The sequence below is a fragment of the Pteropus medius genome, unplaced genomic scaffold (assembly GCF_902729225.1).
Source record: "Pteropus medius unplaced genomic scaffold, Ma_sr-lr_union100, whole genome shotgun sequence".
In the NCBI taxonomy this organism is placed as follows: domain Eukaryota; kingdom Metazoa; phylum Chordata; class Mammalia; order Chiroptera; family Pteropodidae; genus Pteropus; species Pteropus medius.
The window spans coordinates 4,214,493-4,229,991 of NW_024352784.1; the positions used below are offsets into that span (position 1 = coordinate 4,214,493).

Here is a 15,499-nt window from a genome sequence, read left to right on the forward strand (position 1 = left end):
TAGCAGGCAGTATTGCTAGGTATGGTTCCGGGCCTGGTAGATATGTATGCTCAGCTTCCTGCCGGGCTCCTCTAACGCTGCTCTGGCAAAAGTGGAGCACTGGCTCACACTTCCACTTTGCAGACATGCGAGGTGGAAGCTCAGCATCCCCTCAGCCCTGCTGATACCTTTCTGGTGAAAGTGGAGCACCAACTTACACTTCCTCAAATTGCACGACTTCCTTGCTTCCAAGTGGGTTTGTTAGCTCAGCTTCCTGCTGACCAATAGCAGGGGAGGGGTTGGAGAAAGTGGAGTGCTACTTCCGGCTACCTCATTCTACCTCTTTCTTCTACCTGTTGCTGTCAGGTGGCGGTATAGGCTTAGCTTACCTCTGGACCCAGCTGCCAGTACCCCACTGGGCCTGGTCAATATCACTGATTTGGGTAACTGGAGTGCTGCCTCCTTCCATGGGGGCTGGGTTAGAAGATCACTTCTTGTTCAGCCCCACTGAAACTTTGGGTGAGGGGGAGATAGAAGTTTTCCTGTTGCTGTTTGAATGAGGTGGATACTGCCAAAAAAGATTTTCTGTTTTAACAGGCCACTCCTTTCCCAGTCTTTTGCCTGGGGGCAACAGGGTTTTCTTCAGGGTTGTTTTAACTATGCCTGTTTTGTTTGTTTGTTTTGTTTGTTTTTTTAATCAGGTGTTGTAACTTTCTTCATTGTCCTGTCTAGGATATACGGGAGGCAGTAAGGAAATCAGGGAACTCATTGTCCTGTCGTTCCTCAAGTCTTGAGGTCCCTAGTTGGTCTGCCATCCTCTTTCCATCTTTCAGTCTTCCTATGCTTGTTATGTCCAGGTTTTTTAAGTTGTAAGAAGAAGGACCTGGAATGAATGAAGCTACTCCATCTTGGCCAGACCAGAAGTCACATTCTTTTTTTAAGCTGAGGAGACTAATCCTTTCAGTTATTTCTCAATGGAAGCAGCAAGATCTTTTAAGACGGTGATTTTCAAATGTTACTCTATAAAAAGTCCACTTAATTTTTGTTTAAAAAAACAGACTTTAAAGCCAAAATAAAAACTTGAAAATCACTACTCTACTAAAAATTAAATCCAGAGCTGCTGCTTCTATGTGTCTCATAGCTAGTCTTTGAACCATTGGGAAACAGGGACTCTATTCTATTTATTTCTGTTCTTCTAGCACTTGAACATGCCCAGCATGTAGTACATACCCAGTAAATGTGAAGGAATGAAAGTATTTATGCGGATCTGTCTTCTCTGCCCTTATAGTTCCTCTGTTACCTACTTTATCTTGGGTCTTTTTTTTTTTCTCTTGCCAGGTATCCTTGATACAGCCATTGTTGATCGGGGGAGGAATGTGGTATCTGGTTCTCGAGATGGGACAGTGCGACTTTGGGATTGCGGCCGCTCAGCCTGCCTGGGAGTCATTGCAGACTGTGGTTCTTCCATCAATGGAGTGGCTGTAGGTGCTGCTGACAACTCCATAAACCTTGGCTCCCCTGAGCAAATGCCTAGTAAGTTGATAATGATAAGTGAGCTTATTTTGTTTCCTTAGGCCCCTTTAGTGTTTGCATTAGTTTCTCCTTTTCTTCCTCATTCTTTCCTGCTCTGTATCTGATATTTCTATTTCACCATAAGATTAATATTTATTGCAAACCTATACTGTTTCTTTTGCTTAGGAATCTACAAAGAAACTATATGTCATAGTTACTGCATTTGAGTAACTACAATCTAATTTAGATGAGACTAATGCCTATAAAACAGGGAACATTAAAATTTTGGCTTAAATAACTTAGTGATTCTTGGAAGAAGAGAGTGTTTTAGGTTAGTGTAGGTGAGAAAGGTGTAACAAAAGAAGTCGACTTGAACCTTGAAGTATGGGTTCAAGGTGAACAGATAAGAACAGGAAGAATGGGAAGCAGGGCAGAGTCACCAGTGACTCTATGTTGCCTGATCTAGTATTACTGTTCTATGTTTGTCTTTCCCAATTTTCAACAGGCTTCAACATAGTCAGCTCCTCCTGTCAGGACACTTTACTTTCTTAGCTTCTGTGATACCACACTACACGGCTTTTTTTCCTGTCTCTCTGGCTGCTGCTTCTTAGTCTCCTTTTATGTCTCCTTTAGTCTACTTTTAAATATTGGAGGGCTCTCAACTATAACTACATTTTTTCCCTAGATGATCAATAGCTTTAAGTATTGTATGTAAGCTGGTGATTTCCAAAAGTATATCTAAAGTATAGACCTCTCACCTGAGTTTTAGACTCTAGTTAGATGTCTAATAGATAGCCCAAACTTACCTTATTTAACATGGAATATATGATTTCCCCCCACCCAAATCTCTTTTTCTCCACCTTCCCATTTGCTCAAGCCCAAAGTCTGAGACTCATTCATGATGTACCTCTACTTTTCCTTATGTCCCATATCAGCAAAGCCTGTCATCTCTACCTTCAAAGTTTTTCTAATTTTTCACCTCATCCTCTCCCTCCCATTTTCCTTCCTGCCAGCATTCTGGTCCAATCTGTCATCATCTGTTGCTTATACTCTTCTATAACCCATTCTCCTCAGAGCAACCACTGTGGTCATTTAGAACTGGGCTCCCCACCCCCAGGCCATAGACCAGTACCAGTCCATGGCTTGTTATGAACTGGGCTGCACAGCAGGAGGTGAGTGACGGGCGAGTGAGCAAGCAAAGCTTCATCTGTGTATGTAGCTGCTTCCCAGCACTAGCATCACCTCCTCAGCTCCATAGATCATCAGGCATTAGATTCTCATAGGAGCACCAATCTCTGGTGACAAAAAGGTTGGGACCACTGATTTAGAAACATAAATCATGTCACTGTTCTTTGACCCTACTCTCCACTGGCCTCCTTTTATATATATATTAAAATTCTAACCCCTTTACCATGGCTTATCACAAAACCTTACACTTTCTGACCCTTACAGTTCTCTCTCGCTTCGTGTCATACCACCTCTGCCAGGCCCACTGTGTTCCAGCCACAGGCCTTCTGTTCGTTCTTTCAGCACAGCAGGCTCTGCCACCCAGTACTTCTAGAAACTCTTCACATGTCTGGTTTCTGTTTACCATTCAGGTCTTAGTTAAAATGTGGCTTCCACAGAGCCTTTTTAAAGTTGAAGTTTAAATTTAAAGTGACCTTCCCCCACCCAATCCTCCCACTGTTCACTTTTGATCATATTTTCCTGTTTTATTTCCTTTACAGAACTCATCACAAAGTATCCTACTTGTTTATTTACTTATTCCACTATTTCCTATTTCCACTAGAATCTGGAAGAGTAAGGACCTTGTCTGTTTGTACATCACTATTTCCTCAGCACCTAGAAAAATGTCTGATACATAGTACACCCTCAATAAATATTTAGTGAATGAATAAATTTCATTTCTTCCAGACCATAAGAGCCTTGAGGGCAGAGACTGTTTTGTTCAGCATTGTATCCCTGCTTCTAGTATGGTATCTTGTTACATTACAAAGGACTGAATAATAATATATTTCAGTTGGGTTTGTTGAAGTATGTTTTATATAAAGTAAAGTCACCCTTTTTAACTGAACAGTTCTGTGAGTTTTGACAAATGTGTACAGTCATACAAACAATACCGCAGTCAAGATATAGAACATAATAAATGCTTTTTTAATTAGTGAGTGAATCACTAACAGAATAATTCAATAAACAGGCTTCAGTATCTGTGATTTCTGGGTATTGGCAGCTGATTAGCCTTGCCCATTATTTATATAGTTTATCTGTTATGCAGGTGAACGGGAGGTTGGAACAGAATCGAAAATGCTGCTGTTGGCCCGAGAAGATAAGAAGCTTCAGTGCTTGGGACTACAGAGCAGGCAGCCGGCAAGTAGTTTCTCTAAGACCTTTGAACTCTGGGGCAACCTGGGTTGCTCTGATTCTTGGAAAACCATTTTGGAAACATTTCTACTTGTCTACTGTGTTCACTTTTTGAGGAAGCTTCATGAGTGAGAGGCAGTACAGTATAGTGATTAAAAGCATGAGATTTGGAATAAAGGCAACATTTAAATCCTAGTTCTTCCACTTAATGGCTATGACATTGGACAGGTTACTTAACCTCTCAGCTTCAGTTTCCTGGTCACTAGACTGGGCCTAGTAGGACTTATAAGGCTATATATTGAGGATTAAATGTTCTACTGCTTTGTGACCTTTATTAAGTCACTTTCCTTCTGGGTCTTCATGTGCTGTATGTAAAATGATGAGGTTGTATAGATTCCCTTATGCCTCTAAGGTGATGTGAAAAAATTCTGAGTCAAAGACACATGCACCTAGGGCTCTTGATTAATTAATGCCCAGAATGTCTTTTATAGAAGAATTACTTTGAAATTTCTTCCTTCATCTTCTGAGATTTTGCTGGGAATACTGCATTCTTAATTAAACTCTGAGGTCCCTAGGATTAGATTTTTAAAATTTCCTTCCAGCTCCTATCATCATCACCCAAATAACTTCAATGATTTGGTTTGACCATAGGCTTTGTGTTTTAATTTAATTTTGTTACTTCATTGTGCCGGTGGTGTTTCCATTTTCAAAGTTTGTTCCAGGAATTTCACTATTTTTTATTATGGTCCTTGCACTCTGAATTTCCATGCTGGCTTTTACATTTGAAGGGAAATCAGGGGCTTTGTTTAGTTTTGTTTTGTTCCTTTTCTTTTTAGAACATTTAAGGGAGAAATGATCAATTTGAGCTAACAGTAAGGAATAAATAAATATCTGATAATTGCTTTTTTTAAGTACATTAGGAGAATTGTGATTCTTTAAATTGCTATTTTATTTAAGACAAAGTACCTCTCTTCAAAAGGTGGTTAGAAGTGACATGAAACAAATCTTAAATATGTGAATTGCAGTTGTTTCTCAAATGGAGGGTTGTAATGAAAAGAGGGAAAAGAAGGTTTTTTGGTGTTGAGGATCCTGTGAGTCGAGAGCTAGTAGTTTGAAAACTGCTACCTCAAAGTTTGGTATTATATAAACTGCTTAAGTCTTCAGCCAACCTCAGGGTCTTGAAATCCTGAATGTGCTTCTTCTTCAGTTGTTGGTGACTGCTTAGTTTAGATGAAGAGTGCTTAAAGTGAGAAGAAAGAAAATATCTCTAAAAATAGTAAAATTTTCCTTTTCATGGTGCCTGTTTATTCCTAGAAATAAATTAAGTTTTAAACAACATTTTTGTCTCCTGCTTGTTCCCAGGTATTCCTCTTTATTGGCTCAGATGCCTTCAACTGCTGTACTTTTCTCTCTGGCTTCTTGCTATTGGCTGGGACACAAGATGGAAATATTTATCAGCTGGACGTGAGGAGTCCAAGGTGGGACCCCATTCATTTACATGATGCAGGTCTTCTACAGAGTGGAAATTTTTATTGGCTTTAACATTGATTTAGCCTAGCATATAGATGACTATTGAATCAAGGGTATATTTTTTCATTTATAAAGGTTTTCCAGTGTGAATTGTCTGATTGTTCTTATTCCTGGAATCATATTAAAAGGTAATTTGATTCATGATTGTCCTATTGTAGTGATTGCTTTGGAAGTTAAGCTTAATAATAATGAACTAACATTAAATGATTTTGTTAAAATGATTTTAACAAAAAATGATTTTAAAATGATTTTTGTAGAACATTTACTTTTAAGGAGCTCAGTAATTTTCTCCATAGTATTAGATCTTGGTTGGCCTAAGATTAATCATTTTCCAAGTTTAAGTCAGCCAGCTCTGGTTCTTTATTTAGCTTTGATCATAACCTATCTAAGACACGTCTTATTTTGGACTTTAAAATATCCAGATAGAATCACATAACTTTTCTGTCCTAGGATTTAACAATTTCTACAGTCCTATCCCTTCCTCCTTCTATTTCCTTCCTTTGTTCAACTAATTTGTCGAATGGTTTCTGTGGGCACCAGGCTTTGTGCAGCTCACTGAAAAGCAAAAATAAAAGATACAGACTCTGCCTTTGAGGTACTTGTAGTCTAATAGTAATGATGGACAAATAAAAGACTTGTGATGCAGTGTGATCAGTGGTCTGATAAGGCTATAGGAATTTGAGGAAGCACCAAGGAGAGGAAAGAAAGTGAGACTGTTCTCCAAGAGGATGAGGCTTGAATTGCATCTTGTCCAGTAGAAGCTACCAAGTTAGGAAGAGAGGATCCTGCCCTAGGTAGAGTAGCATATAGACAAGCATGAAGGCATGTGAAAATGTGGCACTTTCAGGGATCTCTGAGTAGCTTCATATGACAGGTGTGTACCCTGAAGATGAGGCCTTGGTGAGAATTGATGCCAGACAGGAAAACAAGAGTTTGCTTCGAAAGGACTTACATACTGTCCTAAGGAGTTTGGATTTTATTCCAAGAACAGGGAAGAGATTCCAGCTAAAGAATGACTAGTTTATACCTTTTCTTCCCTAATTTAAGTTACTTAACTTTTGTACTTGTTTTTGGCTCCTTGGAGATAGAGAATCTCTGATCACTATTATAAAATATATAATACTTATATATTAAATCACTCTTACCATATATATTAAATCAATTTTCCCTCACCTTTCCGTTTTGTTTTACAGAGTCCTGACAATTTTAATATTTCACAACTGTCTTAATTCTGTCTATAAGTAAAAAGATTAACATATTGTTAACATTGTTACCTTAAACCCTTGTCAGCCCTCCCTGAAAACTAGAGATATTGTGGGTTACCAAGTTCATTCAGCCCAATGACATGTGTAGAGACTGTTTAGATTTATTCCAAGATGTTTTTCAGTGGATTATCTTGATCTGTCATTTAAGGATTTTGCAGTAAAGAAACCACATGAATGTTTACTCCCTTCCTACCTATGTCCTATTTGTTATGGGTTAGTACTATATGTTAATATAGTCAAGCATTTCTTTTGAAGAAAAAAAAATTGCCCCTTTTACTCTGAATCCTAGGGTTCCAGTACAAGTCATCCACAGATCAGGAGCACCTGTTCTCTCTGTGCTGAATTTCAGAGACGGATTCATTGCTAGCCAAGGTGAGTCCAGGGGCCAGTGGAGAGAGATGGTTCCCTATAGTTCAATTAAATATAGATTTAAATGCCTGGTCTATGGCTGAGCTAGAGGCATAGTTCTCCATAATTCTTTGGCATATTGCGCTATCACATAGTGTTTATCACCCTACATGGTAACTGTTGGTCACCTCCAGTCCAAGCTCCTTGAGAATTGTGACTGTGCCTTATTCATCGTGTTATCTCCAGCATTTAGCTCAGTGCCCACTGTGTAGTTGGTGCTCAAGAAACATTGGTAGAGTGAATGTATTGGCTGTTATTGCAAAACATCGAGGATTCAATAATGAATCAGTTATAGTCTGTGCCCTAAAGGAACTCATAGTTACTAAGGCAGACAGACATGTAGACATGTGATTGAGTACAATTTGATAAAGTACCACAGCAGTAAACTATATGGGAACATGGAGAACAGCTAACTCTAGTGGTAGGAGTGCTGCAGGGACATCTTCGTGGACCAGGTGACATGTAAGCCAATGAGTATTTTACCAGCTGGAAATGTAAAGGTGAACATTGAAGGCCAAAGCTATAGTGTGTGCAAAGTCATAGATGAAGGAAGGGAGCAAAAAGGGGGGAATCTGTCATTTACTAGGTGCCTACTATGTAGTAGGTTCCATGTTTAAAACTTAACATACATAATCTAGGTAAAATGAGTACCTTGATGTAGCCAAGACAAGGTACTTGGAATGGAGTTTGGGAGTGGGGTTGGGGTAAATGCATGGAACAAGGTGTCCATTAAGACACACTGTGACTCCTTATAGGAATGTCGTAGGTGAGAGGCCTGGACTGTATGGCCTGGAAGGACCACCTTACCTGAATATTTCAGTGTATCAGGATGTTTTTGGCTGTTAGTAACAGAACACCCAACTGAAAATGGCTTCAATAATTAGGAAAGTGTATTGCCTCACTTAACAAGAAGTTCAGGTTTATGGTGGTTCCCAGTTAGATTAATTTAGAGATTAGAAAACAAAGTCAGTAGAAGAGATTAAGGAAACATGACAGCTAAATCAATGTGGTATCCTGAATTGGATCCAGGACATTAAAGACTAGTGAAATCTAGTTTCACCGAGAGCTAGATGAGGGCTATATGAGAACTTTGTGGACTATCTTTATAACTTTTCTGCAAACCTAAAACTATTCTAAAACACAAATTTTTTAATTAAAAAAAATAAAAACTCTTGCAAGGAAAAAGGAATAAAATCAAGAACCCAAATTTTCTCATTTTTTGGTGCTCTCCTCCCTAGCATGTTGGCTTCTTCCCTCATGGTCACAGTGGAAGACAGCAGCTCTCATCCTCATGTAACAGTTGATCTTGTTATCCTTTTACAGAATCAGGATAATTCCTTAGGAGCAGCCCAGCAAACATACCTCATAGGCCAGATTATAATACATGCCCATGCCTGAAACAGTCACTGACAAGGGGAATGGAATTGCCATAATTAGCTTGGGTTAATCAAAATTCATCCCACGTGTCACCTATTAATGGAAACAATTTGGGATTCTGTCAGTCAGGAGAAGGGCAGGGAAATAGATGAGTAGGCAGCTAATAGTGTCTGGATTTCCGTGGCCATCTCTATGATATAGGTAGGTACCCTTCATCCCTGTCAAAACCGGTATCTTATTTCTTTAGCCCTTCTCTTTCAGGATTTCCAGACCATAGCAAAGAGTAATCAGGACTCTGTAGACCTGATTTTCTAGCTCTCCATACTCGCTCTCTCTCAGTCTCTCTTTCTCTCCCATGTCTTGGCATCAGTTTGGTGATGCAGCAGTATTCCTTGTAGAGCTTTAAGAGAACAGCTGGCATAAGCTTGCGACAGCTTCTCTCGATACTATTGCCATCACTCATTGTGATCTTTTTTCTTTGATGCCCTTTGCTTGCCATGCCACACTCTTCCCTTGAGATCTCTGCATTCTGGCCTCCATCCCCAACCCTCTGCTCAAACTACCTTCTTGAAGGCCACAAATAATGAGCTTCTTACTAGATAGAGCCAGTGTGGCCTTTTATGTGTACAAGCCTGTTGTGTCCACTAGTCCTTAAATTTCCTTGAGGGCTGGTACCATGTCTTCATCTGTGTTACCCCAGTTCTTGCACAGAACTGAAGAATCTCAGCAAATGTTTGTTGAATGAGTGAGTACATATTTTTCATTTTTCATGACTCTTAGTGATAACGAAGTCTGTTACTGTTATTTCCTTCTTAAAACTGTTAGCTCCTTTGACCTAAGTGATACTAATTAATCTCCTGGTTATTCTCTTTCTTCATTTACTGTTCTTTCCCCTGGTTTCAATAGCTTATATTTATAAGTTCCTAATGTGAGTCATGGTATACTGTAGGTCCTCAAATTATTTGTTGTACTTGAATCCTGTTGCTATTCCTACTATTGTTGCCATCCCTAAACCAAAGATATTTCCTGAGTTCAGCATTTGTCCTCTTATCTTTTCTTCTCCATGCTTCCTCATGGACTCCCTGTTCTCACAGTTTTAACAATTAATGATTGGAATCCATAGCCCTAGCACTGACCTCCTACATGGCCGTTATTTTATTGAGTAGCAGCATGACGTAGAAAAAGCATAGATTTTAAACCTAAACCAACAACCTGATCAATGAGTTTAAATCCTCACTCCTTCACTTACTATTAGATTTAATCATTAAATTCATAATATAAGACCATTTTTTATTTATAAAAAATAAGTTATATGGTTTAAAATAATAATACTGTGACCTTTGATAAACCACTTTTCTAAGCCTCAATTTTCTTAGAGATAAAATGTGCAGAGTACTTGACATAAAGTAGACATTTTATAAATGATAATTTCATTTTACTCATGTTACTACCTCGTACCCTATAAACCCTCCTAAAAAGTGTTCCTTGCCATGATCCATTGACAAGGCAAACACTTACAAAAAGTAAAATTATGCTAGGGAAATATATGTTGAAGTGACAAGGAATAATAAATGTTACAAGAGATTGATGAAGAAAGGGTTTACTCTATGGGTTGGTTAGAAATGGCTTTCTAGAGAGAATGGAAATAGAGCTGGGGCTTATCAGGTAGATAAGTTTTGCATATAGAAATAAGTGCAGAAGAAGGGCTATAGTGATCATACATTTTTTGAGAGGAGAGAAAAGAAACTCAATAGTAGATATCACTTTTCCTTGCTGAAATAATAATGATGAGAAATAAAAGATTGTGATTGGTTTCTCACTCTGGTTTAAAATGAGATTTTGATGGACATGGTTCCATAGTGTAGCGGTTAGCATGTCTGCTTTACACGCAGAAGGTCCTGGGTTCACGCCCCAGTGGAGCCATGGTCCATGGTCTATAGCCATGCCACCCTGAACAAGCCCAGTGTCTGACCTCGGAAGCTAAGCAGGGTTGGGCCTGGTTAGTATTTGGATGGGGGACCACCTAGGTGCTGTAAGCATTAATAATAATAAATTAATTTAAAAAAAATTTTTTTTTAAATAATAAAATGAGATTTTTGAGACAGAAGTAATGTAAACAAACCTAGAGTCACATTGCAGCACATGAGAAGCTTATGTTGCTTCTGTGGAGGTTCCGAAGTCACAGAGCTTAGTATCCGTGAGAACCAGCATGGAAGCCACCCAGGGCCTCTGCATTTCTTCCCTTACCTGTCCTACCTTTAGGCCATTAAAAAAAATTAATATCTCTGTGGCAAGAAAACGTGGGTAAAGTGAAGGGTAACATGGAGAAGAGCTAATTCATGACCCTTCTACTTTTTGTAACTCTTTTCTACTGGAAAGATGGAAAGGCATACTTCTCTCATTAATATCTAAAGGCAAAGGGAGTAAAATTATAACTCTGTTTTCAGAAGACAAACTAAGACCAATAAAAGAAAGTTATCAAGAGCCACATTTCAGTTCAATATGAGGAAAAGCTTTCTGTTTCATAAGAAGGAAGCTGGTATTGCAGTAGTGAGCGCCACTAACTCGGAGGATGGACAAGCATGGGCTGGCTGGCTACTCTGCAAGGTGATGAAGAGAGAATTCGTACTTAGTTTAGAAGTTGGAAATAGATGATCTGTGAGGTCCTTTGATTCACTAGAAAGGAAATTGAAATTGTCAGATTAAATAATTTAAAAAACTTTTTATTATGGAAATTGTCAAACAGATGCAGAGGTAGAGAGAATAGCATAATGAAACTGGTGTACCCATTATCCACCTTCAACAATTTATGATTCATCTTGTTTCATCCTGAAACATATCACAGACAGTATATTTTTTGTCTGTCAGTATTTATATCTGTATCTCTAAAAGATAAGGATTTGAGGAAGAAAAGATTAATAATGATGCAAGAAAGGTTAAGGTCTTCCTCTATGCTGCTGGTTGGAGTATAGATTGATTAACAGATTAATTAAAATAAAATTTATTAATAGGTTATTTTGGAAAGCAGTTTTTCAGATTTCCAAAAAATTCGCAAAGTTTAATTAATATCTTTCGATTCTTTTCCAGGATTTTATACAAAGTCATAATCTTAATATAGAAAAAAAACTTTAGGCATAAAGACATGTCTTTTATGCACTATGCTCTCAACCATGTAAAATAAAAATCTGCACAAAAAGATTGGAAAAATGCATTAAATTGTTAACAGTGATTCTCTTTGAATGGTAGATTATGGGTGATTTTTTTACTTCTATATTTTTAAAAGTTTCTTCAATGAGCATGTACTACTTTTACATTAAGTAAGACAAGAACAATAACAAAAAGAAAACAACTGAATAAAACTGTATAATCTAAAAAATAAAAATCACCTTAATCAGCAGTTCATAGATCACCCCAAGTTTCATTTGTCCATGCTCTTCTGAGAAAAAAGTTTAAAATTAGATATGCTTTTACTTTTTTGGTATAACTTTTTTACTAATGTATGTAGTCAAGTTTATAGATTGAAGAATAATTCAGGAACATAGATTTTTCTTAGAAGAACATTTATATAGACATTCCCTGCTAAAAATCATTGTTTAGGGTAAGTTTGCAAACAGATATATAAATCTGCAGTTGCTTGCTCTATGCCCTTGGCAGATATTGCTCATGGAAAACATTACCTTCCCATCAAAGGTACTTGGCCTTCAAATCCTCTTTAGCCCAGAATTCTAGGCAGCCACTATAGATCCTCATAATAAGACTTGTTTGCCAATCTGAGTCTTAAGACAATCTTCTTTAGGCTAGTGATATACAGAAATAAACTAAAATATTGAGTTTTTTAAAACTCCTTCACATGCAACTGTCTTTTTAGCTTTCTAAGTTTTCTTTCTGCTTTTTAGGTGATGGAAGCTGTTTCATTGTCCAGCAGGACTTAGACTACGTCATTGAGCTCACTGGGACTGACTGTGACCCTGTATATAAGGTACTGGCCTGATTGGAGACCAGGCCTGGGTGATTTTCACCTGGGATCTAGGGCTTTGGAGGGGACTGAATACAGCTACTTTGTGATCATAGGGGTGATACATTATTTAGGGGTGGGATAGAAAGAAATCAGAATTTTGAGTCAGAAGTGACTGCATCACTTACTAGCTCTAAAAACTTGAAAAATCACTTCATCCCTGTCCTCAATCTGTTAATTCATCTATAAAATGAGGATAATAGTGAGATAATGTATATGAAAGCTCTTTGTAAATTTAAAATATTCTATAAATATCAGCTATTATTTATTATTTAAAGTTCAAGACTGATTATCCCATTTAATTAGAATAGAAAGAGAAAAATAAAAGGGGAAATAATATTTATTGACCAGACATTATGCTGGATATTTCACATATATTATCTCATTTAATCATTGTTATTATTCCTTGAGGTGTAGGTATTATTCCTGTTTTTTCTTATAATTTAAATATACATATACAATTAATACATACCTATAAAAATCCAAACAATACAAAATTATACTGACTTAAAAGTCCCCTTTAAGACCTTTTTAGTTCAACATTTCTTTCTAGAAGAAACTAGCATTAACATTTTGGCACATATCTTTCAAGACTGTTTTTGTGTTTATGTGTTTATGTAAATAATATAGTTTTATCTTTGGTTTGTACATAATTGGGGTCATATTATATGTTTTGTCCTATGACTTTTTTTTTTTTTACTTAATATCTTGGAGCTCTCTCCAGACAAATGCATATAGATCCACTTTATTTTTTTTTAATTCCTGCATAGTGTTCTACATTGTGAATTAACATATTATTTTCATTTTACAAATGAGGAAAGTGGGACAAAAAGGAGTTGAGAAAGTTGCCCTAGTTCATGCAGCTGCATATTAGCAAACTTGATATTCAGCTAACTCCAGAATTCATGCTATTTTCAGTAAGTTAGTAGTTCTTAACCATCTTTGAATCTCAGACTTCTTTGAGAAGTCAATGAAATCCTCCTCATAAAAAAAAAAAAAAAGACATATATTGAGAACTTCTTTGTGTACAATTTTATTAGGTTCAGGGATACCCAGGCCTTTTGTGGACCATCTCCTCCCCAGGTACAGGCCCTCTGCACTAAACCATGCACAGCATTAATGAGTTTGCTGTCCACTTGGACAATTAGTTTCCCTGTTCTTCAGTCATAGTGCCCTTGACCCTGGCCAGCCATTTTTTAAATATATATCATGGATGTAATTCTCTTGTCTTTGAAGTCAGTAAAGCTTCTCAGATATGGTACTACTGAATGACAAGGCTCTGTCTTTTTGAAATAGAAGAATCCCAGGCTTACTTTGAGCCTGGGATCAATGGGAATGGAAGAATCCCAGACTTACTTAGAGCTGTGAACTCTTGTGTTCCAGGTAGGCACATGGGAGAAGCAGATATACACGTGCTGTCGAGATGGTCTTGTGCGACGCTATCAGCTCTCTGACCTCTGATTCCTTGGAAAGAAGAGTCCCAGTCAATGAAAAACATTGACTCTGATCAACAATGAGCAAAAACATCATCACTCTTTCCCAAGGACCATGACCCTTTATTGTCTTGGCCACCCTTCGGAAGTCACAGAAAGTCAGCTACATAGGCGATGTGGCTATTCCATGACAAGACTTACTTTGAATTGAGTAAGAAGGTTTTGTGTGCTCACTGCATTTGCCCCAACTTTTTGTATAAACACCCCAGCAACACAGGGCAAAGTTATGAATTGCTTACAGTTTGATCTCTTGTTAAAAGTTTACAAGGACCAGAGGACGAAAACCTGTTTTCTGAAGGAAATAAAGAGAATATGTTTGGAGGAGTGTGAATTTGAAAAACTTTGTTAAATTCTCTTACTCCAGCAACAAGTCAAGCTGATGGAGCTTCTTTCTCAGGTGCTTCCTGTTGTCCTGGCCTTAGAGCAGGACTGCTTGACAATAGCAGTAAATATCCCATAAACAGCAACCTGGGAAAGATTTTTATACAGATATGGTAACCAGCCATCCCAGTTTCCTCGGACTGAGGGGTTTTCTGCTACATGGCACTTTCAGGCAAACCGACATGGACATGGTTGGTCAGCCTGTATACAGGTGATGAAGTTGAATCATATTGTAAAGGCAGTGGCTGTCAAAAGGTAGTCCCAGAAACAGCTGCATCAGTATCACCAGGGAACTTGTTAGAAATAGAAATTCTCACGCCTCAAACTGAAATCAGAAATTCTATGAGTGTGGCCCACAATCAGTATTTCAAGAAGCCTTCCAGGTGATTCTGATGCAGGCTAAAGTTGAGACCTAAAGGAAAAGATGGTAAAGGGCACTTTAGTCATAGATGGAACCCAGAGTTTAAGAAGGCAAGGCTGGTCTGTATGCGATGAGTTTGGAAAGGTTGGCAGGGCCTGAATAGTGTAGGGGCTTCAATGCCAGGTGTAATGAGCTTGAACTTCACTTGGTTGGCAGTGGGGAACTGGAGTTTTTAAGCAAGGTATGACATAATCACTTCTTTTTCTCTAAGCATAAAAATGGAATCATAATGTATATATTCCATTATTTTCACTTAATATTTCTGAGTTCTTCCCATCACAGTACATTTAGACCTTCCTCATTCTTTTTAAATAATTTCCAGAGTATGAATACTAATCATTTACATTTTAGAGGTTATTAGAAAAAAGGTTTCTTGGAGCATGCAACACTTGAGCTGGGCCATGTAAGCTGAGATCTGGATTTATTTAAGGGAAGAAGATAATTCCTGGCCTGGGTAATAGTGTGGTTCACAGAGTTTTTAAAGATAAATTCTCATGTAATCTTTATTTCTACACTGTGACATACAGGTAGTGAGACTCAAAAGAGATGAAATGATTTGTCAAGGGTCATAGAGAGCGGGAACTTGAACAGTTTATCTTAACTTTAAATCCCATTTGTTTCTCCCTGTTGCTTATGCCTAAACAAAATTATGAAAATAAAATACTGTAATTCATTGAGTACTGGGTATCTGCTCTGTTCTAGTTATTATATTTATTTAATCCTCATAACACTGTTAAAAAGGAAATGAAATTATTCC

The 15,499-nt window shown here is 37.8% G+C and overlaps 1 protein-coding gene across 3 annotated transcripts in view; it reads left to right on the forward strand.

Annotated features, from left to right (window-relative positions):
* The window catches only part of PAAF1 (proteasomal ATPase associated factor 1), a 34,396-nt gene extending 18,977 nt beyond the window's left edge, over nucleotides 1-15,419 (forward strand). For 2 of the 3 annotated variants that reach the window (XM_039848017.1, XM_039848018.1), the window contains exons 7-12: nucleotides 1,318-1,512; nucleotides 3,767-3,858; nucleotides 5,215-5,330; nucleotides 6,937-7,019; nucleotides 12,329-12,411; nucleotides 13,831-15,419. In XM_039848017.1, the coding sequence (XP_039703951.1) occupies nucleotides 1,318-1,512; nucleotides 3,767-3,858; nucleotides 5,215-5,330; nucleotides 6,937-7,019; nucleotides 12,329-12,411; nucleotides 13,831-13,908 (647 nt within the window). In that variant the 3' untranslated portion in view covers nucleotides 13,909-15,419. Of the gene's footprint in view, nucleotides 1-1,317; nucleotides 1,513-3,766; nucleotides 3,859-5,214; nucleotides 5,331-5,457; nucleotides 5,511-6,936; nucleotides 7,020-12,328; nucleotides 12,412-13,830 lie in introns of all 3 variants that reach the window. The other variant, XR_005649680.1, reaches the window with a different exon arrangement.
* Nucleotides 15,420-15,499: the final 80 nt, after the last annotated feature.